The sequence below is a fragment of the Notolepis coatsorum genome, assembly GCF_963971535.1.
Source record: "Notolepis coatsorum genome assembly, contig: SUPER_1_unloc_1, whole genome shotgun sequence".
Taxonomy (NCBI): domain Eukaryota; kingdom Metazoa; phylum Chordata; class Actinopteri; order Aulopiformes; family Paralepididae; genus Notolepis; species Notolepis coatsorum.
This window is the reverse complement of record NW_028174886.1, coordinates 2701340-2726584: the sequence shown is the minus strand read 5'-3', so window position 1 is coordinate 2726584 and position 25245 is coordinate 2701340. Positions and strand designations below refer to the sequence as shown.

The window sequence follows — 25245 nt, the reverse complement described above, 5'->3', positions numbered from 1 at the left end:
AGATTGAAATGTACTTGAATACATCACTATTATTATTATGGCTTTAGATAGAAGTTTACCTGAATACATCATATTATTATTAGGGTTTTAGATTGAAATGTACCTGAATACATCACTATTATTATTATGGCTTTAGATAAAAGTTTACCTGAATACATCACTATTATTATTATTATGGCTTTAGATAGAAGTTTACCTGAATACACCACTATTATTATTAGGGCTTTAGATAGAAATGTACCTGAATACATCACTATTTGTGAGGATTGGTCCGATTCCGCACGCTTCCAGGTACCAATTACCTTCGCGCACCTGAAGTGAGTTTCTAATCAGCTCGGTGGAGTCCTTATATACTCTGGTGTTCCTAACGTTCTATGTCGGGTCGTTTTGGGCTTACCACTAGCTGCTGCTTGTTTTCCACCCGTGCTGTACCTCGTCTGTTTTTCTCCAAGACGTCTATGGAAGTCGCCGCTGTTACTTCTCTCTGCCATCCGTTGGATCTGTGCCTCGTTGCCCGCTTTGCGCAATTGCGCCTTGGTGCGTTTGGAAACGTACTTTTTTTGGATGCTCTGTTTTCTCGCATTTTTCTGGACTCGGGACCTGTCTGTTTTTTTGTGTGTTTGGTAAACACTGAAGGTTAGTCACTTGTGTTTGTACTGGACTCAGCTAAGGAGGACTGGACTGCCTTGTATTCCGTTCGCTCGTTTGTTGACAATTCTCTCTCTCTCTGTTCCTCCCCGAGTGGATCTTCAAGTAGCTGCAGAGCCGCAGAGTCAGAGGCGCAACGCCACAGTGCCGTCTCTGCTCTGAGACGAGCTGCAGAGCCGCAGACTACTCTGCCCAGGAACATTCCCCACTTGTGCTTTTTGTTGTTTTGCTATTCTCTGTTATTGGAAATAAATACGCCCTGGTTTTTGGCTAACTCTGAACTACCTGTCTGTGCCGTGCTGTTGGGGTTGTTAACAAACCATAAAACTATTATTATTATTAGGGCTTTAGATAGAAGTGTACCTGAATACATCACTATTATTATTATTAGGGCTTTAGATAGAAGTTTAGCTGAATACATCACTATTATTATTAGGGCTTTAGATAGAAGTTTACCTGAATACATCAATATTATTATTAGGGCTTTAGATTGAAATGTACTTGAATACATCACTATTATTATTATGGCTTTAGATAGAAGTTTACCTGAATACATCATATTATTATTAGGGTTTTAGATTGAAATGTACCTGAATACATCACTATTATTATTATGGCTTTAGATAAAAGTTTACCTGAATACATCACTATTATTATTATTATTATGGCTTTAGATAGAAGTTTACCTGAATACATCAACATTATTATTAGGGCTTTAGATTGAAGTTTACCTGAATACATCACTATTATTATTAGGGCTTTAGATAGAAGTTTAGCTGAATATATCACTATTATTATTATTATTATTATTATTATTATTATTATTATTATTATTATTATTATTATTATTATTATTATTATTATTATTATTATTATTATTATTATTATTATTATTATTATTATTATTAGGGCTTTAGATATACGTTTAGCTGAATACATCACTATTATTATTAGGGCTTTAGATAGAAGTTTACCTGAATACATCACTATTATTATTAGGGCTTTAGATATAAATGGACCTGAATACATTACTATTATTATTAGGGCTTTAGATAGAAATGTATCTGAATACATCCCTATTATTATTATGGCTTTAGATTGAAGTTTACCTGAATACATCACTATTATTATTAGGGCTTTAGATAGAAGTTTACCTGAATACATCACTATTATTATTAGGGCTTTAGATAGAAGTTTAGCTGAATACATCACTATTATTATTATTAGGGCTTTAGATTGAAGTTTAGCTGAATACATCACTATTATTATTAGGGCTTTAGATTGAAGTTTACCTGAATACATTACTATTATTATTATGGCTTTAGATTGAAGTTTACCTGAATACATCACTATTATTATTAGGGCTTTAGATAGAAGTTTAGCTGAATACATCACTATTATTGTTAGGGCTTTAGATTGAAGTTTACCTGAATACATCACTATTATTATTAGGGCTTTAGATAGAAGTTTAGCTGAATACATCACTATTATTATTATTAGGGCTTTAGATTGAAGTTTAGCTGAATACATCACTATTATTATTAGGGCTTTAGATTGAAGTTTACCTGAATACATCACTATTATTATTATGGCTTTAGATTGAAGTTTACCTGAATACATCACTATTATTATTAGGGCTTTAGATAGAAGTTTAGCTGAATACATCACAATTATTGTTAGGGCTTTAGATTGAAGTTTACCTGAATACATCACTATTATTATTATTAGGGCTTTAGATTGAAGTTTAGCTGAATACATCACTATTATTATTAGGGCTTTAGATTGAAGTTTAGCTGAATACATCACTATTATTATTAGGGCATTAGATATAAATTGACCTGAATACATCACTATTATTATTAGGGCTTTAGATAGAAGTTTACCTGAATACATTACTATAATAATTAGGGCTTTAGATAGAAATGTACCTGAATACATCACTATTATTATTAGGGCTTTAGATATAAATGTATCTGAATACATCACTATTATTATAATTTTTGTATTGATCTTTTTCCCCCTCCTTTTTCCTCGTTATGCCAATTCCCAATCCCCTTCCTGGTCGCTGCGCACTTACCCCCCACAGTCGGTCTGGGAGAGTGGAGGCTACCACGTGCTTCCTCCGACACACGTCTAGCCAATCAACCGCTTCTTTTCACCTGGCAGCGCGGATTCTCACTGAGAGGGCGTAGCGTGTGGAAGGATCACACTATCCCACTTAGATCCTATCCACGCTTAACAGGCGTCCCGACCGAACTGTAGGAGTCGCTGTTTACAACGACCCGGACCCACCCCGCCAGCTTCTCCCACCCTCTAATACTGCCAATTGTATTAGTGTGAACGGCCAGCCAAGCTGGTGACAACCCCGGAACTGTGAGCTGGATTCGAACAGGCGAATCCAGCCGCTCCGGGGTTGGTGACGAACGCAATCTCCGTTACGCCACCTGACCGCCCCATACATCACTATTATTTAGATAGAAATTTACCTGAATACATCACTATTATTATTATTAGGGCTTTAGATAGAAATGTACCTGAATACATCACTATTATTGTTAGGGCTTTAGATTGAAGGTTACCTGAATACATTACACATGTGATCCGGATATGGCGTGACACACAGAAAAAATTTACTAACCAACATGAATGGCATAGCCATTCTCCCCTATTTAATAACAATGCACTCCTTATTGCACAACGACATATCAGATATCCCAAATGGGAAAAGCAGGGCATACATACATTGGGAGATATCTTCAACGAACAGGGTTTCTGTAGCTATCAAGATATACATAACAAATTGAACCTCACCAGCTCCACTTATTATTTCTATATACAGTTATTAGCAACTTTGAAGGCTCATTAAAGATACCACTTGAGCACCACAGATATCACAAATTATTTTATGAAAGGGAGACATCGAGAGGCTTCGTCTCTGACTTTTATCACTTCGTATGGAATCCTTCCCCTAGACTCAGTTTGGAGGAAGGATATACCAGACTTGAAAGTAGATTTTGATTGGCCTGAAGTCTGGGCAAACGTTCGACTATCGTCACGCAACCCGGATCATCAACAGATTAATCTTAATTTTATTCATAGGACTTACCTGACTCCTATACAATTGAACCGAATGGGGTTTAAACAAGACTCTCTATGCTCCTTGTGTCTAAAAGGTGATATCGGTACATTTATGCATATGTATTGGGAATGCCCCCCTGTTAAGATATTCTGGGAAGAAGTAATCATGCAATTATCAGAATTTTTATCTCTGACCATACCTGTACTTCCTTCGGTATTGTTGCTGAATAATGTCTCTCAGTTATCACACTCTGTACATATAAATCCGGTATTACGGCTGCCAAAAAGCTAATAGCATCACGTTGGATTCAGCCAGAAAAAATTTGCCTGAAGGTTTGGATTCTTACCTATCTTGATGTGATTTATTTAGAGATATCTACCGCATGAATCCTAGGTGTTAATGAAGCCAGCATAGCAATTTGGTCAGATGTGGTGGAGAAGATAAAGCATAGCATATGAATTTGTAATCCTTGGTTATAAACGAAATAATGGATGGATTGTCCAAGGGGGGTCCTGAGGGGGGGGAAGAAGAGCGAGCAAGAGCATATGTATGTATTGTATTGTATTGTAAGTATTAGGTATATATTTCATAACCTACATTTATAATGATTCAAATATTGGACTGCATATAGTCCTGTGATTTATTGTGGATATTTACTGTTAATGTTTGTGTGTCTAGTTTTATGTCATGTCAAAAATTGAAAATAAAAAAGAGTTCCCAGAGTTCTGTTTTTTCCCTTTTTTCTTTATTTAGTTACATTTGTCACAGTTACAACACCCTGAAGAAGGCCATGTGTAGGCCGAAACATGTCGGTATTTTAAAACTTTCTAAATAATGTAAGCCAATTAATAAAGGCATTTTAAAATTGTAGAGCTGCCTTGGATCTCAACTTTTCTTCTATTACCAAATGATTGACGGAACTAGAGCCCCGGGAGTCGGGGGTGGTAATGTGTACTTTTGCACACTTTGGGGCACGCCTCACATATCGGCATGTAACTCGAGAACCGCTGAACGGATTTTGTCACCTGAAAGGGCAATCGACAGGCAACAAATAGGGCTTTAATTCTATCTATATTATTGTAATAAAATAAATGCACACCCGAGCCACTAGAGGTCGGCAAAGAATCGTCCACATGTGGGCCCTTGGTTGTTAACCCTTTCTCTGCCACGCTTATATCCATCCTTGTAGCCAGTCTGCCAGCTCTATTTGTCTATGGAGATGTTCACCTACTTTGCAGGGCTATAACTTTTTAAATTGTATTGCTAAATTGACATTACTATGGCCCATTCAACATCGATTAGCTATCGTTCAGGGTGTAGGAACGTTTTACTTTTTCATTCACACATTCATACAAAAATACGGTCTAGAGTATAAATATATTTTTATCATTTTCTGCAGTATTTCATAGAACGTGAGTTATAGCCATTTATGCATATATTAGATCATCAAATACAGTTTGATAGCGATTGACGCCAGATTAAAAATTTCAATTGTACAAGGTCCTAAACGTCATGACTCATCATCTGCTGGTGACCGGAGGGGGGGGGGGGGGGTCGTTTATAATGCAATGATGACGTTAAATGTTTCATGTAGTATGGGTGATATATTGATCATAGCAGTTTGTATGGATAATAATAATCCTAAAATTCCTGAAACTCACTGCAGCTTCCTCGTAGCGATGGGGGATGATACTGGAGCAAAAATATCGCTATTATGGGATGTTGATCTAGGCGAACCATTTCCGGGTTGTATAATACTATATACGTCCAAATAATGTTGTTTATCAAGTTATGGCAACGGATCGATTATCCAGTGTGTCAATATGGAGTCGATAGCGAGTGGCCGGACCGAATAGGGAGCCACACCGGCGTGTGATCGACATCCGGTTGCAACTCGCCGATCGGCCACCAGGTGGCGGTGTTGAAGCATTGGAGAGTTGAGCGGAGTCCTACAGCACCCGTCAAGGATCCGTGGGTGAAATATGAATACCATGACAGAAATTTGAAATATTGATCTCAAAGACGCTGTAAAACGTCATTGGCAGATTGCGCATGGCGAGGAATGACGTGGTAACACGTCATTGGCGAGAAAATGGTTAAGAGGTTAATGTTTTTAAATTTTTTTTTGTAGCAAAGAGTAAAGACCATAACCCTATCAAAAACAGTAGTCAAAGTGTATATTTTCATTTTACCGATGTTTTATACGATTTTTCGGAAATACGAATTTATCGGAAAATGCTAATTATAGTAAAAACCGCAAAGGAAATGACTAAATCCAGATTCAACCCTGCCATTGAAAAGAGGAGCATTTTCCCTATCCATAGATGTATGATTTGGCCATTAAAAGGTCCAACATGCACTGCTCGACGAGGGAATCCAGTGGACATTCAATCCACCCACTGGCTCCCACCACGGAGGCGTTTGGGAGCAACGAATACGGTCAATAAAGAAAGTGCTGTACTCAGTACTCCGCCAGCAGACCCTGGATGACGAGGGTCTCCAAACCGCCCTATGTGAAACTGAGGCCATTCTCAACGACCGTCCTATTACCACCGTACCGTCTCAGATGACTCTAACGATCTTGAGGCTCTGACCCCGAACCATCTACTGCAGTTGAAAGGAAAACCCATTCTACCACCTGGTTTGCAAAGGAGGATTCGTACTGCAGAAGGAGATGGCGGCAGGTCCAGTACACGGCCGACCTCTTCTGGAGGCGATGGAAAAAGGAGTACATCCCTCTGCTTCAAGAACGTCAGAAATGGAACCAAGTAAGGAAGAACTTAGCCCCAGGGGACGTGGTCCTCATTGTGGATGAGTCATCACCAAGAAATTCCTGGCTCATGGAAGAGACAATGCCTGACAGCAGAGGGCATGTACGCAAGGTAAAGGTCAAGACCAAGTACAATATCCTAGAAAGGCCCATCAGCAAACTATGCTTGCTGAAAAAAGCAGATTGACTGACATTGACTAGCCCCTACTGACTTCTTCACGCACTTTTGTTTTTTCTTTTTCGAGGGCAATGCCCAAACCTTTGTTACGCTGATGGACTACACCTTTTTGTGGATTATACCTTTTTTGTGGATTATACGCTTTTTCGTGGAACATACCCCCTTTTTGGAATATTTTGATTCCTACGTGGACTATATAAAGACATGTTCAGGCTCCTGTTAACATATTTGCATAGAATAATTGTCCCTTTTTAGAGTAATGGACAATTAGAGGCCGGGATGTAGGAGCCATTCTTGAGTTATTTAATCTTTGAGTTTGTATCATGCAATTATATGAAAATGCTTTATGGATTACGAAATATGAAAACAAAAACTGATAATTTGATTGACAAGTCATGATATTATTTACACTGATTATGTTATTGTAACTATTCTTATGATTTGAAACTATGTGTACTTTCCCTTTAAAGAGACCTACCCGAGCTATTCACCTGTACGGTTTACCTTGATAAGGGGTGGTGGCCTGTGTGGGAGGGGTGGACCGGGAAAGCAAACAGTTTTTGTACCGCACTGCACGCAACGCACGCAAGTACCGCATGTATTAGATATATGTGTTTTGTTTGTTTTGCAGCTTGGAAATAAATTATTGATCCATTGTGACAGCCAAACGGATGGATCAGAATCTTTATTATGTGCGCATAGACTAAAGCTATCCCCGGAGTGGAAGTGGCAAATAAAAAATACGAAATAGTTTGTAAATTGCCACTATAATACTACATATATATATTCTATTCACATAATGCTTACCACTTGTATCTATTGCTATGTCCGCCCATCACAATCACGTGAACTGTCTAACGCCTGTCCCGTCTCCATTTTTTCCTATTGCTAAGTTTTAGTGAATTTTTCCTTACCTTTGCGTGGGGTATGTCTGGGAGTGTTGCATTTATTTTGCGTTTATTTAAATTATTTTGGACATTATGGTGTTTTGTTCTTGACCTATTGTGATGTTTATTCTTGAATTGTTTAAAGAAGACGTGTCCGGCCCATGGGGACATTAACGTGTGTTGTCGGGCCTTACAAATACATTTGATTTTATTTGATTTTATTTATTAAATCAGCTTGATTGGGACATACTGTTTTTATTAAAAAACATGAAATAATGTTTTTTTTTTTTTGAATACATGTTTTTTATTTCCCCCTTTTTTTTTACATAAAACCAGACATACAATACATAAACAGTAGGAATCCACAATAAATCACAGGACTATGATTGACACAATAATAACAATAATGACAGTCCAGTACTTAAATCAAAATAAATGTAGATTAATAAATACAATACAATACCTATGCTCTTGCTTGCTCTCCCCCCCCCCCTCAGGACCCCCCCTTGGACAATCCATCCATTATTCCGCTTAACACCAGGAATTACAAATTCATATGCTAACCTTTATCCTCTCCACCACCTCTAACCAGATTGATATGCTGGCTTCATTGACACCTAAAATTCTTGCGGTAGATATCTCTAGATAAATCACATTGAGATAGGTAAGAACCCATACCTTCTGGCACATTTGATCCGGTTGAATCCAGCGTGATGCTATCAGCTTTTTAGCAGCCGTAAGACCGGACAAAATTTGTCTCTTTACCTGTATAGAGGCTGCTAACTGAGAAACATCATTCAACAACAATACAGAAGGCAGTACAGGTATGGTCAGAAATAAAAATTCTGATAATTGCGTGGTTACTTCCTCCCAGAATATCTTAACCGGAGGGCAATCCCAATACATATGCATAAATGTACCAATATCACCGTTTAAACATAAGGAGCATCGAGAGTCTTGTTTAAGCCACATTAGGTACAAACGTCTAGGAGTTAAGTAAGTCCTATGAATAAAATTATGATTAATCTGTTGATGATCCGGGTTGCGTGATGAAAGCCGTACGTTTGCCCAAACTTCATGGGAATAGACGCTCCGTTAGCATAGCTTAGCTTCATCACTGGAAGTGAGGCAGGACAGTAGCCTTACAGTGCCTTACAGTGTATTGCAAGGTCTGACATTGACCAAACTTGATATGCATGACCTTGGTGGGCTCTAGGTCAACTCCTGAAAAGGGGGTCAATGTCAGACCTTGCAATCAAAAGTTAGGGGGCGCACTGAAATTATGGCAAGGGTTATTAGCCCCCTAACTTTTGATTGCAAAGTCTGACATTGACCCCCTTTTCAGGAGTTGACCTAGAGCCCACCAAGGTCATGCATATCAAGTTTGGTCAATGTCAGACCTTGCAATACACTGTAAGGCACTGTAAGGCTACTGTCCTGCCTCACTTCCAGTGATGAAGCTAAGCTATGCTAACGGAGCGTCTATTCCCAAAGCTAAAATGCACGCACAGAGACAAAAAAGGTATGCATCTTCTTGTCTAACTCCAGGGAAGATGTTAAATAAGCTAATTTCCAAAAAAAGTGGAGTTCCCCTTTAATGGAACTCCATGAGCCCTTAAAGCTGCTCTTAATTGTAGATAGAAATAAAAAGATTTGGTGAGGTTAAATTAGTTAGTTATCTCTCAAAAGTTGCAAAAACCCCGGTCGTTGAAAACATCCCCCAATGTATGTATGCCCTTCTTTTCCCATTTGGTAAATCTGATAGGTTGTTGTGCAATAAGGAGTGAATTATTATTAAATAGGGGGGAATGACTATGCCATTTATATTGGTTAGTAAATTTCAAGTTTCAAAATATCAAGTTGCATTACTTAATTGATAAGTTGATGTACACTATATCCTGCAGTCTATGTGGTGCCACTATGTTCTCCTCTAATGGTCTCCAGGATACAGATGCTTGAGAATCAAACCAGGTGATCAGTGGTCTTAAAGAGAACGCTTTAAAATAATAGCTGAAGTCTGGGAATGCTAAACCCCGTCGGCTTTATTTCTCTGTGCAGTGGATCTTTTTATTCGTGGAGGTTTATTGTTCCAAATAAATGTATATGCAGCGGATTGTAATTTTTGCCAGTAACCAACAGGGGGGGGGGGGGGGGTAACGGCAACATTGAACTGAAAAAGTTGATTCTAGGCAAAACATCCATTTTAACTATTGATGCTCGGGCCTGTACTGAGTTTTTTAGTTTTGACCACCTGTCGAAGTCGTTTGTGATCCTATCTAGGAATCCGGTATAATTATACTTCACCGTTTGGCAAATTGTGGGAAATATCTCAACTCCAAGACATCTAAAATGTTCTACCATTGGTATATTTACTGGGAGTAAGGTAGCCTTCGCGATCACATTAAGTGGAAGGAAGGCCAATTTTGGCCAGTTTATCTTAAATCCAGATAGATTGCCAAAATCATCTATTGCCTTGAGAAGATGAGGTAGTGAAGTGGTAGGGTTTTGCATGAACATTATTACATCGTCTGCATATAAACTGATATGATGCTGTGTGCCCTTAATTGAGATCGACTCTATGGATTGGGACTGTCTTATATACTGTGCCAGAGGTTCTAGAGATAGAGCAAACAGTCCGGGACTAAGAGGACAACCCTGTCTGGACGAGCGCGACACAGGGACGTTTGGAGAGGTGAATTACCCTGTTATAATCATGGCCGACGGATCTGTGTATAGTACTTTGATCATATTAATAAATCCATCTCCTAACCCCATCCTTCCAAGTACTGCCCATAGATAAGACCATTCCAACCTATCAAAGGCCTTCATCGCATCCAAGGATAATACAGCTACAGGAGGTACAACTTCTTTGCTGGCGTCTATCACATGCAGTAACCGTCTAATATTATCCGTGATCAGGCGGCCTCTTATGAAGCCTGTCTGATCAGGATGAACTAAAGATGTCATATTCTTTTGAAGTCTGATGGCTAGTACCTTAGCGTACAGCTTAATATCGGTTCCGAGGAGGCTTAAGGGTCTATAACTACCACAGTCGGTGTGGTCTTTGTCTTTTTTAAGGAGGACAGTTATAAGCGCCATATTAACGTCCCTGGAGAAGTTCCCCTCTTTGATTGAGTATGAAAACTTGTCAAGTAGAAAACTTCCGGTTTAGCGCAATATGTAGCGCACGCATTTGGCAACAGCTCCGCTCCCATCAACGTTAATTTAGTTTAAAAACATTATTTGGACAATACCAAAAGAGATAAGACCACATCGTATGTATTTATAAGACCTTCTACTAACTATATCAAAAGACAACATGGGTAAGGATAAGGGAAAGACGGCAAAGAAACAAGAAACGGCAACTTCAGCGGCGCAGAGCGAAACACGATCAAGAAGACACGGTCTAGGCGACGCGGGTACAGAACCGTTGGCGACAAGCCCCGACGAGGAGAATAAAGAGGAAAATACACCGGGACCATCGACTATGGTCCCCGACAGAGAGACAATAGTTGTCAACATAACAGGAGCGACAGGAACAAGCTCCGTGAGAGATAGAGCAGCTGATCTGGATAAGATAATAGCAGACAAATCCATCGCCATCGTCACTGCACCTATACCACCAGCTGGCACAAGCAGTACAACCATACCACCCGATTTCAACTCACTAACTAACCTGATGAAAGAACAGATTACACACATCGAGGAGCTCAAAGCACACGTCGATGAGCTCAAAGCACACGTCGAAGATAAATTCGATCGCATCGATGCTAAATTGGAAGAAGTCAAGAAAGCGGTCGCTGCACAGTCCGAGCGAATCACGACAGTGGAGAATTCGGTGACAGATATTACACTGGCAGTCAAAGTGAACGAAAACACCATCGGCAATGGCATGACAGAGATGGCAAATGAGATAGAAAGTGTGAAAGAAGCATGCCGGAGGGAAATACAAGAGGTTAAAGATGAAGCGATGGAGAAGCTACTCGAATCCCATCGCTACCACAGGCGAAATAACATCCGCATTGTAGGGCTTGATGAAGCAGTCAATTGCGAAGACGACAACTTTCCAACAGTGCTATCATTGATTTTGGGGAACAACTTTCCAAACAAAGTGCCGAAAGTGGACCAAGTTTACAGAATCGGTTCTCGGGAGCAAAGAAGCAAAGGGCCAAGAGTCATCATTGTTACTCTGCGGAAGACATCAATAAGAGATGACATCATCAAAATTGCTCGCATCCAACGTGGGATGCTGAAACATGGTGATCATTCAATATTTATCTACGAAGATCTAAGCAAAGAAGCCATCGCTCGACGTCTACCATACAAGGAGGTGATGCAAAAATTGTTCAAGGCTGGCCACAAGCCACGGCTAACATACCCGGCGCTGTTAACGATCGTGAAAAGGGACGGCCGCAGGATTGGATTACGCACACCTAAAGAGGCTGAGGATTATTGGATTAAATATGGAGGAGATACCCCAAGTCAGATCGACATTGTCTGAAAACAGATAAGCCGATTCATCTCCCTCTTTCTCAGTGTATATCAGTATTAGAATGCCTTTTATTGTGTTCATCAAAGTAGCAGAAGATATGCAGGCCGTCTATACCAATGCGTACTGTGTATAATACGATCCGTAATACATTATAATTTCAGACTCTGGTCTCCGGGGAGACAAGTACATATCATTGGCAATAAGATCAATCTGGAATATTCTGGGTTTATCGCTCGACTGCCCTGGGTCTCTTAGATCATTCTGGAACATAACAACAGTCTATTGGTACTAGTATATTCTACAACCTTCTAGAATATAATGCACCATGACAACGAAGGCCTACAACTCTAACATTAAACATCCGGTGTGTATATACATAGCAGATAATCAATTGACTGAAGTTCAATCAGTCCTTAATAATACTTTAAAAATCAACCACACCTAAACGTATGAACACAACAAGGTTATTCTAACAATTTAAGTAATCACTCCACTGATGAAGTGACTGGCACATTGAAGCTCTAAAAGGCTCTGCTTTTCTAGTGTATCTAATCACTTAATTCGGTTCTAGTGGCTTCTCCACGTTGAATATTATTCTATTTTTTATCTCTATCTTTTAACTTACATTGTTCTTTTCCATTGTTCTTCACATTAAGGTGTCAATATTTCTCTACAATCTTTTCCTTTTTCCTGACTTTCCTAGATGTTAGTAGAGGGTTCAAATGAATATGTCGATGAAAGTTTATTCTCTTTATTTTTTTTTCATTTTACACAATATTTCATTACAGTAAGGGAAGGTGCAAGACCAAAAGCGACATTCTATTGCATTAGAATGAAAATGTTAGATCCTATGGCAATTAGCATAGGAAGATTAGGATTACAATGCTCAGTTTGGGCAATCCGGTGGACTAAGGGAGAGAGTCATTCGCGGAGGATGTGTTTTTGGAACACAGGCCTGTACGACTCTCTGGGCGAGGGGAAAATAGGGGATTTTTATTTGTATATATATATGTTTTTAAGCTCGGCTCTCAACGGGACCTCATTAATTGGATGTACATCTATTGTAGCTTCGCACTCCAGAAGCATTACCAAAAACTACACAAGAACATGCATAGATTATGGCTAGTTTGAATATAATGATATGGAACACTGGTGGGATAAACAAACAACACAAACGCAAAAGCGTGCTCACACTGATGAAAAAAGAACATGTGGACGTGGCTCTATTAAGCGAAACGCACATTTTAGAGGAAGACATAGATACGTTAGCGGATAACATATACCATAATATTAGTCACTCTTCTTTTGGTACGAGAACTCGAGGTGTAGCCATAGTCGTCAGACGTAAATTAAATATCGAATTAAAAGGGGTATGGTCGGATGCTGAGGGGCGTATAACTATAGCTAGGATTGTACATAATAACAGGAAAATAGCGTTGGCAGCGGTATATGCCCCAAATTTGTACGAAGTGGGTTTCTTCACTTCACTAACCGGGGAAATGTTAAACCATCCCGAGTACTCATATATAATAGGTGCGGATTTTAATGCCATTTGGAATCCAAGGATGGACAAATCTTACCTTGCCTTTTCCAGCGAACAAAAAAATTCATCTAAAGCATTAAAAGATTGGTCAAAGACTACAGGGGTAATTGATTTATGGCGTTCACTTAATCCCATGACCCGAAAGTACTCCTGTCGTTCGGCGAGACACAACACATTTCCAGAATTTATTACGTCTTTGCATCCCCGAGAATATTTGATAAATATGAAGTGGAAATGATACCCAATGCGCTTTCAGATCACTGTTATTTAATCCTGAAAGCAACATTTGGTACACTATCTTCCCGGGCCCCAAGATGGCGTTTTAATACTATGCTGCTTAACAACAAGGAATTCATTACACAACTCAAAGAAGCTCTCACAGTATTCTTACGGGATAATGCAAACGCGGTGCAAGACCCCAGAATATTATGGATGTCGGTAAAGGGTATGATCAAGGATTTCACGGATAGATTTTCCTCCATATTGCGCAAAAATCAATGCACAAAACTGTCTGAAATGGAAACGCTTTACTCAACGTTATTTAATTCTTTAAAATACAACAACTCTACTGGACTAGAAAATCAAGTTAACATTCTAAAGACAGAGATCAATGCAATATACAGACAAAAATCGGAAATGCAAATACGCAGCACAAGACAACAGCAGTATTTCCAAGGTTCTAAACCTAGTCACCTATTAGCCATGCGATTAAGAATTAATGCAACATTTGCAGATATAACTGCCATTAGAAAACAACAAGTACTTGTAACAGACCCCAAAATAATAAACGATACATTCAAAGAATTCTACTCCGACTTGTATAATTCAGAAACAACCTTTGATCAAAACAAATTAGACACATATCTTAATCAAATTATTCTCCCTAAACTTTCGGAGGACGACGCTAAACAGTTAGAAGCACCGATCACATTAGAAGAACTCAAGAAGGCCATATCCGGAATGAAAAACGGTAAAGCTCCGGGAAAAGACGGTATCCCATCAGAAATGTACCTTTCTTGTTGGGACATATTAAGTTTAAGTTTAAGTTTATTTGGATCCCCATTAGCCACAGCAGTGCTGGGGCTATTCTTCCTGGGGTCCATAACACATAAAATACAGTTACAGACGTATACACTCACAACATTTACATGTCATACAGACAATTAAAACAACAATAAAAACCCTTATACACTCATAACATTTACATGACATACAGACCATTAAAACAACAATAAAAACCCTTATACACTCACAACATTTACATGTCATACAGACAATTAAAACAACAATAAAAACCCTAATCAAATTCATAATACAAGATAAAAATATCAGACACATACATTTTCATTTACGTACACACTATCTATTAGGGAATGTCAATTTCTTTGGTTGAAAATGTTGTTTTACCACGATTTTGAAACGGCATTTACTATTCTCCTGCTTAACATGTCTGGGAAGAGAGTTCCATTCCTGCATACCACGGAACATGACAGTTCGCTTCATTGCATTCAACCTCACTTTTGGAAGTGTAAAACCTCGTGCAGAAGCATGTCTGGTGGAATGGTTGTGTCTGTCAAGACTTATTGATAAATTGTTATATAAAATTGAGGGGATCTTTGTAACAAGAATATTCCTAGTGAATACAAGGAGTGAGCAGAGTAATTTATGTTTGACAAGTAACCAAGTTAAACAACTGTGCATCGCTGCAACATTAGTTCTGTACTCACAGCGAAGCGCTATACATGCTGCTTTGTTTTGTACCATTTGTAATTTTTTCAGTTTATTCGTTGTTACATTCGACCATACTGCAGGACAATAGTCAAGATTTGACAAAACCAGAGCTTGAATTACCTGTTTGATAGAATTTAGTGGTAACAAATGAGCACATCTTTTAACAACAGAAATCCCTCTTCCCATTTTCACTACTATATTGTTTATATGGTGTGACCATGACAATTTACTGTCTAATGTTACCCCTAGGAGTTTAGTCTCCTGGACTTGATTAATTACCACATCACTTATCAAAAGTTTCAAGACTGGGTTCGTTCTTAGAGTATGGTTTGAACCGAAAATGATGCTACTTGTCTTTGATATGTTTAGAACTAGTTTGTTATTCTTTATCCATTCCATCACTGATTGCAACTCTGCCTTTAGAACCGTATTTAATTCATTGGCTGTTGAGGCTGATGTGTAAATCGTTGAATCATCCGCATACATAGAAATATAGGACTTATTTAGGACAAGAGGCATGTCATTTGTAAATATGGTGTAGAGCAAAGGCCCAAGGCAACTTCCTTGGGGTACTCCACACCTTACCGTTTTAACTTCTGAGTAACTCCCATTAAAAAAAACTATTTGTTTCCGGTTTGCTAAATAAGTTTGCATCCAAGATAGTGCAGATGAGGAGAAACCGTAACATTCAAGTTTTTTAAGTAAGAATTTGTGATCTATGATGTCGAATGCTGCAGTAAAATCAAGCAAGACAGCTCCAACCATTTTCTTTTTATCTATCTCTTTCAGCCAATCATCCGTCATTTGGGTTAAAGCAGTCGCTGTTGAATGTCCTTCACGATATGCATGTTGAAAATCAGTGGTCAATGTGTTAAAAGAAAAGTAGCTTTTAATCTGTTCACTTACTATTCTTTCCATCAGTTTACTCAAAACTGGCAGTAAACTTATGGGACGACTATTAGATCCTGAGAATGGCAATTTCAAATTTTTTGGCAGTGGTATTACTTTGGCAGTTTTCCACTGTTGCGGATACAAACATTCACTAAAGGATTGATTTATAATATGACAGATAGCAGGGGCAATTAAATCAGGGACCAATTTCAGAAGTTTCCCGTCAAGACCGTCAACACCTGGTGGTTTGTTTTTAGTGGTACTTAACATATATTCTACATTACTTATAGTCACACTATCAAAATTAAATTGACAATTTTTATCTTTCATTATTTTATTCTTTATTATATATTGGGACCCTTATTACTAAATATGATCTTATACTCAGTCAAGGAGGGGAGCTTCCATAAACACCACAATATCGCACTCATTTCAGTCCTTCTCAAAAAAGACAAGGACCCCACTGAGTGCGGTAGTTACAGACCTTTAAGCCTCCTCGGAACCGATGTCAAACTGTACTCTAAGATATTAGCCATCAGATTGCAAAAGCATATGACGTCTTTAGTTCATCCGGACCAAACTGGCTTCATAAGAGGTCGCCTGATCAATGATAACATAAGGCGAATACTGCACGTACTAGATGCAGACAAAGAGGACACCACACCTAAGGCGATGCTATCCCTGGATGCTATGAAAGCATTTGACAGGCTGGAATGGTCGTTTCTATGGGCAGTATTAGAAAGGATGGGGTTAGGAAAAGGATTCATTGATATGATTAAAGTACTATACAAGGACCCATCGGCCATGATTACAACAGGCACATTCATCTCCGAAATCTTTCCGGTATCACGCTCAGCCAGACAGGGTTGCCCTCTTAGTCCCGGACTATTCGATCTATCATTAGAGCCTTTAGCACAATATATAAGACAATCCCAATACATAGAACCAATCGTAATCAAGGGCACACAACATAAAATTTGTTTATATGCGGACGACGTAATATTGTTCATGCAAAACCCCAACACCACATTGCCGCATCTACTCAAGTTGATAGAGAACTTTGGTGATTTATCGGGATTTAAAATAAATTGGCCGAAGTCGGCTTTCCTTCCTCTTAACATCCGAGCAAAAAAAGACACAACCCTCCCAGGTGCGATACCCATGGTTAAACATTTTAGATGCTTGGGTGTGGAAATATTTCCCACCATAAGGCAAACGGTGAAGCACAATTACACAAAAATACAGAAGAAAATCAAAGACGACCTGGACAGATGGGCAAAACTTAAAAACTCAGTACAGGCAAGGGTATCAATAGTTAAGATGGATGTATTACCAAGAATCAACTTCATCAGCTCAATGCTACCGTTACCTCCTCCAGAGGGCTACTGGAAAAGATTACAATCCTCCACATACAAATTTATTTGGAATAACAAACCACCTCGCATAAAAAGATCCACCGCACAGAGAAATAAAGCAGACGGTGGCATGGCAGTTCCAGATTTTTTACAATATTTTAAGGCTTTCACATTAAGACCATTGACAATATGGTTTGATCCCCAGGCTTTGGTATCTTGGAGAGAATTGGAAGAAAACATAGTAGCCCCACAGAGACTGAAGGACATAGCACACACTAAACTTTCAATCAAGCACTGTGAGCGGGAATTTGGCCCCATAATTACCCATGCAATCAGAACATGGCGAGAAACACAAAAAAAATATCCTAACCCTCAAAAATGGCATAATCACACTCCCATATTCAATAACAATGCACTCTTAATGGGAAAACGTCCTATAAGATTCCCTATATGGGAAAAGCAAGGCATACACTCATTAGGGGATATTTTTAATAACCAGGGCTTCTGTAGTTATGGAGAAATATGCACAAAGTTTAACCTCACCGAGTCCACATGGCTTTTTTACATACAGTTACGCCTATGTTTGAGGTCTCACAGTGTTCCATTACACATACCAGTTGAACACCACAGATACCACAAATTTTTCTATGAAAGAGAAACATTGGGAGGTTTTGTATCAGGTTTTTATTATCAATTACTAACGTCCTCGTATGAAACCCTTCAACTAGACACTGTCTGGAGGAGGGATATTCCAGACCTGGAAAGTGACTTTGATTGGCAAGAAGCATGGGCAAATGTCCGTCTTACATCAAGGAACCCGGACCATCAACAAATCAATCTTAACTATATTCACAGGACATACTTGACTCCTATAAGACTGAACAGAATGGGCCTGAAACAGGACTCAAAATGCACCCAATGTACAAATGGAGACGAAGGGACATTTATGCACATGTATTGGGACTGCCCACCAGTTAAGGCATTCTGGAAAGATGTGACCCATCAATTATCAAAACTCGTATCTTGGAATATACCAGTACACCCCTCTGTATTGCTTTTAAATGATGTTTTTGAGTTTGCAGTAAATCCACAGCTAAAGAGATTTGTCTTATCGGGTATCACAGTAGCTAAAAAACTGATTGCATCACGCTGGTTTCAACCGGAAAAAATGTGCCGGAAAGTTTGGTCTCTTACATATCTCGATGTGATATATCAAGAAATATCTACAGCAAGAATTCTGGGTCTCAACGAATCCAAAATGTCAATGTGGGTAGAAGTGGTGGAGAGAATAAAAGCTAGCTTATAATAGTAGTGTCTGTTAGGAGTGAGGGATAATGGAGGTACTATCCAAGGAGGGGTCCGGGAGGGGGGGGTTCGAGCTGGAGCATATGTGTGTAGGGTTTTAGAAAATAGGTATTAGGGGTATGTTCTATATAAACATTTATATAATTGTAATTTCGCTGGATATACACTGTATACGGTTAAAATGTTATTATAGACTTTTTCTTTTATCTTGTTTCTGTACTTGCATGTAATTTTAACCACCTTGACTGTTAGTTTCATTTTGCATTATGTGTTGAGTACTGACTTTTAATAATTTTTGTTTTGCAATAATAAAAAAAATATAAAAGAAAAATAAAGAAAACTTGTCAAGTAATAGGGGTCCAATTACATCCCAACATGAGAGGTACAGTTCTGGTGGGATACCATCCCATCCAGGGGCCTTACCACTTTGCAATTCAGATATAGCCTCCCTAAGTTCCTCTAGTGTAATAGGTGCATCTAACTGTTTAGCATCTTCCTCTGATATTTTAGGTAGGTTAATTTGATCAAGAAATGAATCCAGTTTATTATGATCGAATACCACTTCTGACTTGTATAGGTTAGAGTAAAACACACTAAACGTCTCGTTGATTTTCTTGGGGTCAGTAACAAGTCCCTGTTGGTCCTTAATAGCGGGTATATCAGCAAATTGTGCATTGGATCGTATCTTCATAGCTAGTAGGTGACTCGGTGTAGAGCCATGAAAGTAATAATGTTGTCTTGTACTGCGTATTTGAAATTCAGATTGTTGTCAATGGAATTAATCTCTTTTTTAACACTTTGATTTGAGACTCCAATTGACATGAGTAGTTGCGTTGTAAGGAGGAGAATAACGACAAGTGTAGCATTTCCAGTTCTACCAATTTGGATTGACGTTTCTTGCGAAGGTTGGAGGCAAAGACAGTAGTGTTTTCCTTAATAAAACCCTTTACCGATCTCCATAACATTCTGGGGTCTTGCACCGAACCCGCATTACTCTTTAGGAAATCATTTAGTTTAATGTTGAATTGTAAATTGAATTCAGTGTTTTTCAACAGTGTCGGGTTAAAACGCCATCTTGGTACTCGGGAAGTCATTCTACTAAAAGAGCCCTTTAGCCCTTTATCAGCTGTGATCTGATAGTGCACTGGTTACCAATTCCACGTCAAAGCTGTCAAATAGTCTAGGGGAAGCAAAACATAATCTATTCTAGAACATGTCTTGTGTCTTCCTGAGAAAAAAAGAGTACTCAACTTTTTGGGTTGAGTAGTCGCCACAGATCATTTACACCTGTATCCTTGGCCCAAGCCTGTAATACATTAGTGGCCTGTTTCTGATCATTGGAAGTAGTGGTAATAGATTTATCAATCAAGGGATCCCAGATGGCATTAAAATCCGCACCAGTTATAAATGAATACTCAGGTAGAGCCAACATTGTTCTAGTGAGAGTCGCGTAGAAGTTAGCATCGTAAAGATTAGGGGCGTAGGCCACTACCAGAGCGATTTTCCTGTTACTGTATTCTATCTTAGCAATGGTTACTCGTCCGTCTGCATCAGACCATACGTCCAACAATTTAATATTCAACCTTCGTTTCACAACTATAGCTACACCACAAGATCAAAAATAATGTTTTGAATATAGTCAGTAAATAAATAAATCAAAATACTATACTTAAACCAGTTATATCATTATTAAAAGTGTAAATCCTAATTAAACCAATGAGTAATTCATAATGTTTTCCATACCTGAGCAGGTGAGGCCAATAGTCTTGCCAGGTGAGCTGGTGTTTCTATCTGAGTCTGAGGTGACACAGTCCAGGAGATCGGCCTCGTTGCCTTTACACTGGAGTTCTTTGGTCCCGATTGAAGCGTCTCCCTCTCCATAGAGCGCCCCCTGGAGGGCTGAAGGAGCCCCACAGCCAAGCTGCCTACAGACCACCTCTGCATCCTGCTTGTCAAAGTCAGCTTCACATAGTGACCTCCACGCCTGATCAGACTTCATCTCCACTCTGCCTGAACACAGACCAGATCCATTCACAAGCCTCACAGACTCTACAGACAGACAGACAGACAGACAGACAGACAGACAGACAGACAGACAGACAGACAGACAGACAGACAGACAGACAGACAGACAGACAGACAGACAGACAGACAGACAGACAGACAGACAGACAGACAGACAGACAGACAGACAGACAGACAGACAGACAGACAGACAGACAGACAGACAGACAGACAGACAGACAGACAGACAGACAGACAGACAGACAGACAGACAGACAGACAGACAGACAGACAGACAGACAGACAGACAGACAGACAGACAGACAGACAGACAGACAGACAGACAGACAGACAGACAGACAGACAGACAGACAGACAGACAGACAGACAGACAGACAGACAGACAGACAGACAGACAGACAGACAGACAGACAGACAGACAGACAGACAGACAGACAGACAGACAGACAGACAGACAGACAGACAGACAGACAGACAGACAGACAGACAGACAGACAGACAGACAGACAGACAGACAGACAGACAGACAGACAGACAGACAGACAGACAGACAGACAGACAGACAGACAGACAGACAGACAGACAGACAGACAGACAGACAGACAGACAGACAGACAGACAGACAGACAGACAGACAGACAGACAGACAGACAGACAGACAGACAGACAGACAGACAGACAGACAGACAGACAGACAGACAGACAGACAGACAGACAGACAGACAGACAGACAGACAGACAGACAGACAGACAGACAGACAGACAGACAGACAGACAGACAGACAGACAGACAGACAGACAGACAGACAGACAGACAGACAGACAGACAGACAGACAGACAGACAGACAGACAGACAGACAGACAGACAGACAGACAGACACACACACACACACACACACACACACACAACACACACACACACACACACACACACACACACACACACACACACACACATACACACAGAGTCAGAGAGAGAAAAAATTGTCAGAAACAGAGAATGAGAGCAGAGCATGTCTGCAGAGTGTAGTACCAAATGGATACATTGAGGAATTAAAAAAAGGAATTAAAAACAGACTAGACACAGCGGATCAATTTAACCGCTTTACATATTGAGCGTCATCATGTCAAATGTCCTATGTCACTGGTAATACCGGTGTTGTCATGAGTTTATTAGTCATGGGAAATTTCACAACCTTAGTCCGGTCTCATTATTCTGACAAATCCACACGCAGGCTAATGCATTGTCAGAAATTCACATCAGCCATCTGGTGTCATACAGCTGTCTTAACGGATGTATTGATTTGAAATGCTCAAGAATGTTTTCTAATTACTCTGTTGCACTTGACTAAGTCTATGTTAATTGATTTCTGTCAAAACTACCTGTAGGACTGACATCAAAACTACGGTGTACTACTGCTGTTCATAAGTTTAGTTAAAAATAAATATATATAGAGAGAGAGAGCACACGTACAGATGACAAGTATAGTATGAGAAGGTAGACATGTATATTCATAATTAATTATGTGCCAATATTAAATCGATTTACTTTGAAGGCACAACAATTGCATTTCCAATTAATATTAGGTTAGAAAAAAATCTTTGCTGGATTGAATGTGACTTCCTTTAACCCTCTAACGCCTACATAGACAAAGGTTCATCTGGAAATAGTGTTACATTTTATGAGCTTATTCTTTGAGTGGGTATCAAGTTGTATACCTTTGATCATTCAGGGGAACCTACCTTTTATTTCTGGTACAGTGTGTAAAGTATCATACATTACCTTTGTCTCTGACAAGAACAAGTTACAGGTTGAAAAAACCCTCAGCTCGGAACTAGGCAGAATCTGCACCTGGCTCGCTGATAACAAACTATCATTACACCTGGGTAAAACAGAGTCCATTCTCTTCGGTTCAAATAACAAACTCAGCAAGACCGACGACTTCTCAGTTCTGTTTCGTAATGGATCTCGCTCGGCGTCACTTATGCACTATACCTCGCTCGTGCACGCGCACTGAATAAAAAATTCCACAATGTACCTTTACATCCCAACATTCGTCTGACCACACCCCTATCAGCTTACCTTCATAAGCAGGTGTGTGGCCACCTACTCGCCTCCTTCTTCGCTTTCACCACAAGGAAGTGCCTTCGGTAGATCCCCACTTGACGAGGTTGTTAGTAGAAGAAAGTTGGAAAACAAGAGATACGTTGACATCATATCTTTATTTTCTCTCTCACTATTTTCGAGAAAATACGGCGATATTGTCTTCGTTACTGGAGTGTCTGGAAGATGATGATCATTCTACACCTCCACCGGGTTTTTTTGTATTAGGAGCTCACGCTGCTGGCATGCTTCCCAACTACAATCCTCCTTGCTGCGGCTGGATGGGGTAAGACCCTCCAGCAACACAGCTGGACTGTAGGACGCACCGATTGTTGTGAGAAGCGGTGGGTTCCAGGTTGGGTGAGTAATGTTGGCTTGCGAGCACCACTTGTCTGTTAGTGCTATGGGGGCTAGCTGACAATGTTTACGAAAACCGGCCCCAGATTAGGGTCCTTTGTTCAGCTTTTTAGGCGACGGCGGAGGATCTTGGTTTGAAGCCCATTATAGTCAACTAGTGGGCCATGACCAGTAACTGGTGATCCCAGGATTCTCTGGACGAGTGGATGCTTCTCTGTCACCGTGTAGGCCCCATCTTTCATATACAAATGAGAGTATACCCTAACGAGGAAATGTGGGCATGGATGTTCGTTATCGGAAGATCCATGTTCAAGTCGGCTACAGCCCAGATGGGACTTGTGCTGGCTCCGCCGGATGTCTGGTAAAATCACTGTTGTAAACTGTGTTGACATCACTTTTTCTCTTCTCTCTTAAAAGGTGAGGAGGGTTTCAGAACGGCGGCCTGTCTGATGTGTGGCTTGTTATATTGTTGTGTACAAGTTCAGGTGATATCTGCTTAGCTTGCGTGCTAGTTGTGGCCTACCTGTTAGCCAGTCAGCTGTTAGCTGCGGCGCTAGCCCGTTGTGTCACTAGGCTAGGAAACGTTAGCTTGCTGCTATCGGTCGAGAGCGGCTGTTAGCTTGATGCTACACTGTTGAACATTGCTATGACTATAACATGCCTTGAAACACTCTGACTACGACGTCATCTTTGACAGAGGATGTTAGTCGAACCTACCCGGAGCCCGGCCGGCGAGGACTGCGTCAACATGGAGAACCGTAGCGGCTGGATGGTGCAGCGACGTTGCCCGTGTCGTCAAACACAGGAATGCTGTGTTTACCTTCGGTGACCCGTTAGCCAGACTGCAGTTCGCTTGGCCGGCGTTCGCGGTAGGAAGGTCCTGACCAGACCTTAAAACGCGTCTTCTTCCTTACCTTCTAAATGTTTTGTAATAACAATGTTTTCCAAAACGAGTGTTGCTGCAATACATTGAGGATACGACGCGTGTTGTGTGTGAATTGTCTTGTCACTGGTATAGCTTCTCCATGCAAATCGGGTTGTTGTTTGTTACATATGTAAAAATGATCTGGTTGGTTGTGTTGAGAAACAATATGTGTGTTCATGTACCGTGTACTCACAACTAAGGGGGTTAATTAACCTATAAAGCTATGCTTAGTGACATATGAGTGAAGAATGAATTCTTTTTCTCAGCCTGTATGACAATGAACAGTGTGTTCACATATTAACAGGTTTACCTGTTCAACAAGCCGTATCAAGGGTAAGGTAGGAGGGGTGTTTTTCCCCCTGGTTCCCTGGGCTTCCCCCCCCTCCTTTCAGACATGTTGTTTACAATATATTGTGTCACTGTGTTGTAGGGATACGATGTAACCCTTAGCTTAGTTGCTGGGGTTGTGCTAACCGCTTGAGAAACTATATTTTCCTCAAGAAAAGATTGTTTGGTAACTTTTCGTGTGTGCTTAGCAAGGCCTGTGGCCGATACTAATCGAGAATTATGTATTTTCTCATTATGAAAAACGGCGTTCCTCTGTAGAGTGTATTTGCCATTTTTTGTGGTGATAAAGGGTTGTGTGTGTCTTGTGATCTACAACTGGGTTAGGTTGGCCACAGAAGCACATGTGTAAGTCTGGTACCGGGGCTCTTAAGGGGGCCCTCTCTATTCTGTGTTTTTTCCTCAGTAAAAATCAGATAGCAGGTTAGCACATGAGCTGTGTGAAGCTGTTAAGAAGACACTTCATGTAGCTGACTGTGACTGACTGTGTCATGCTCTTTTTTGTCATTACATCGTATCATGGGTGTGGGGTCGTAAAGGGGTGAACTGGTAATCCTTTCCTCCCCTTCTTTGATGGGCAGGGGTTAAGACCTCCTGTCCTTCAAGGTT

At 40.0% G+C, this 25245-nt stretch overlaps 1 protein-coding gene across 1 annotated transcript in view; it reads right to left on the bottom strand.

The window, feature by feature from the left end:
* Nucleotides 1-25245, bottom strand: part of LOC311246271 (scavenger receptor cysteine-rich type 1 protein M130-like) — a gene marked incomplete at both ends in the record, with an annotated part of 84113 nt that overhangs the window by 37907 nt on the left and 20961 nt on the right. The window contains one exon of the mRNA XM_084338478.1: nt 20623-20889. Coding sequence (XP_084194604.1) covers nt 20623-20889 — 267 coding nt within the window. The remainder of the gene's footprint in view (nt 1-20622; nt 20890-25245) is intronic.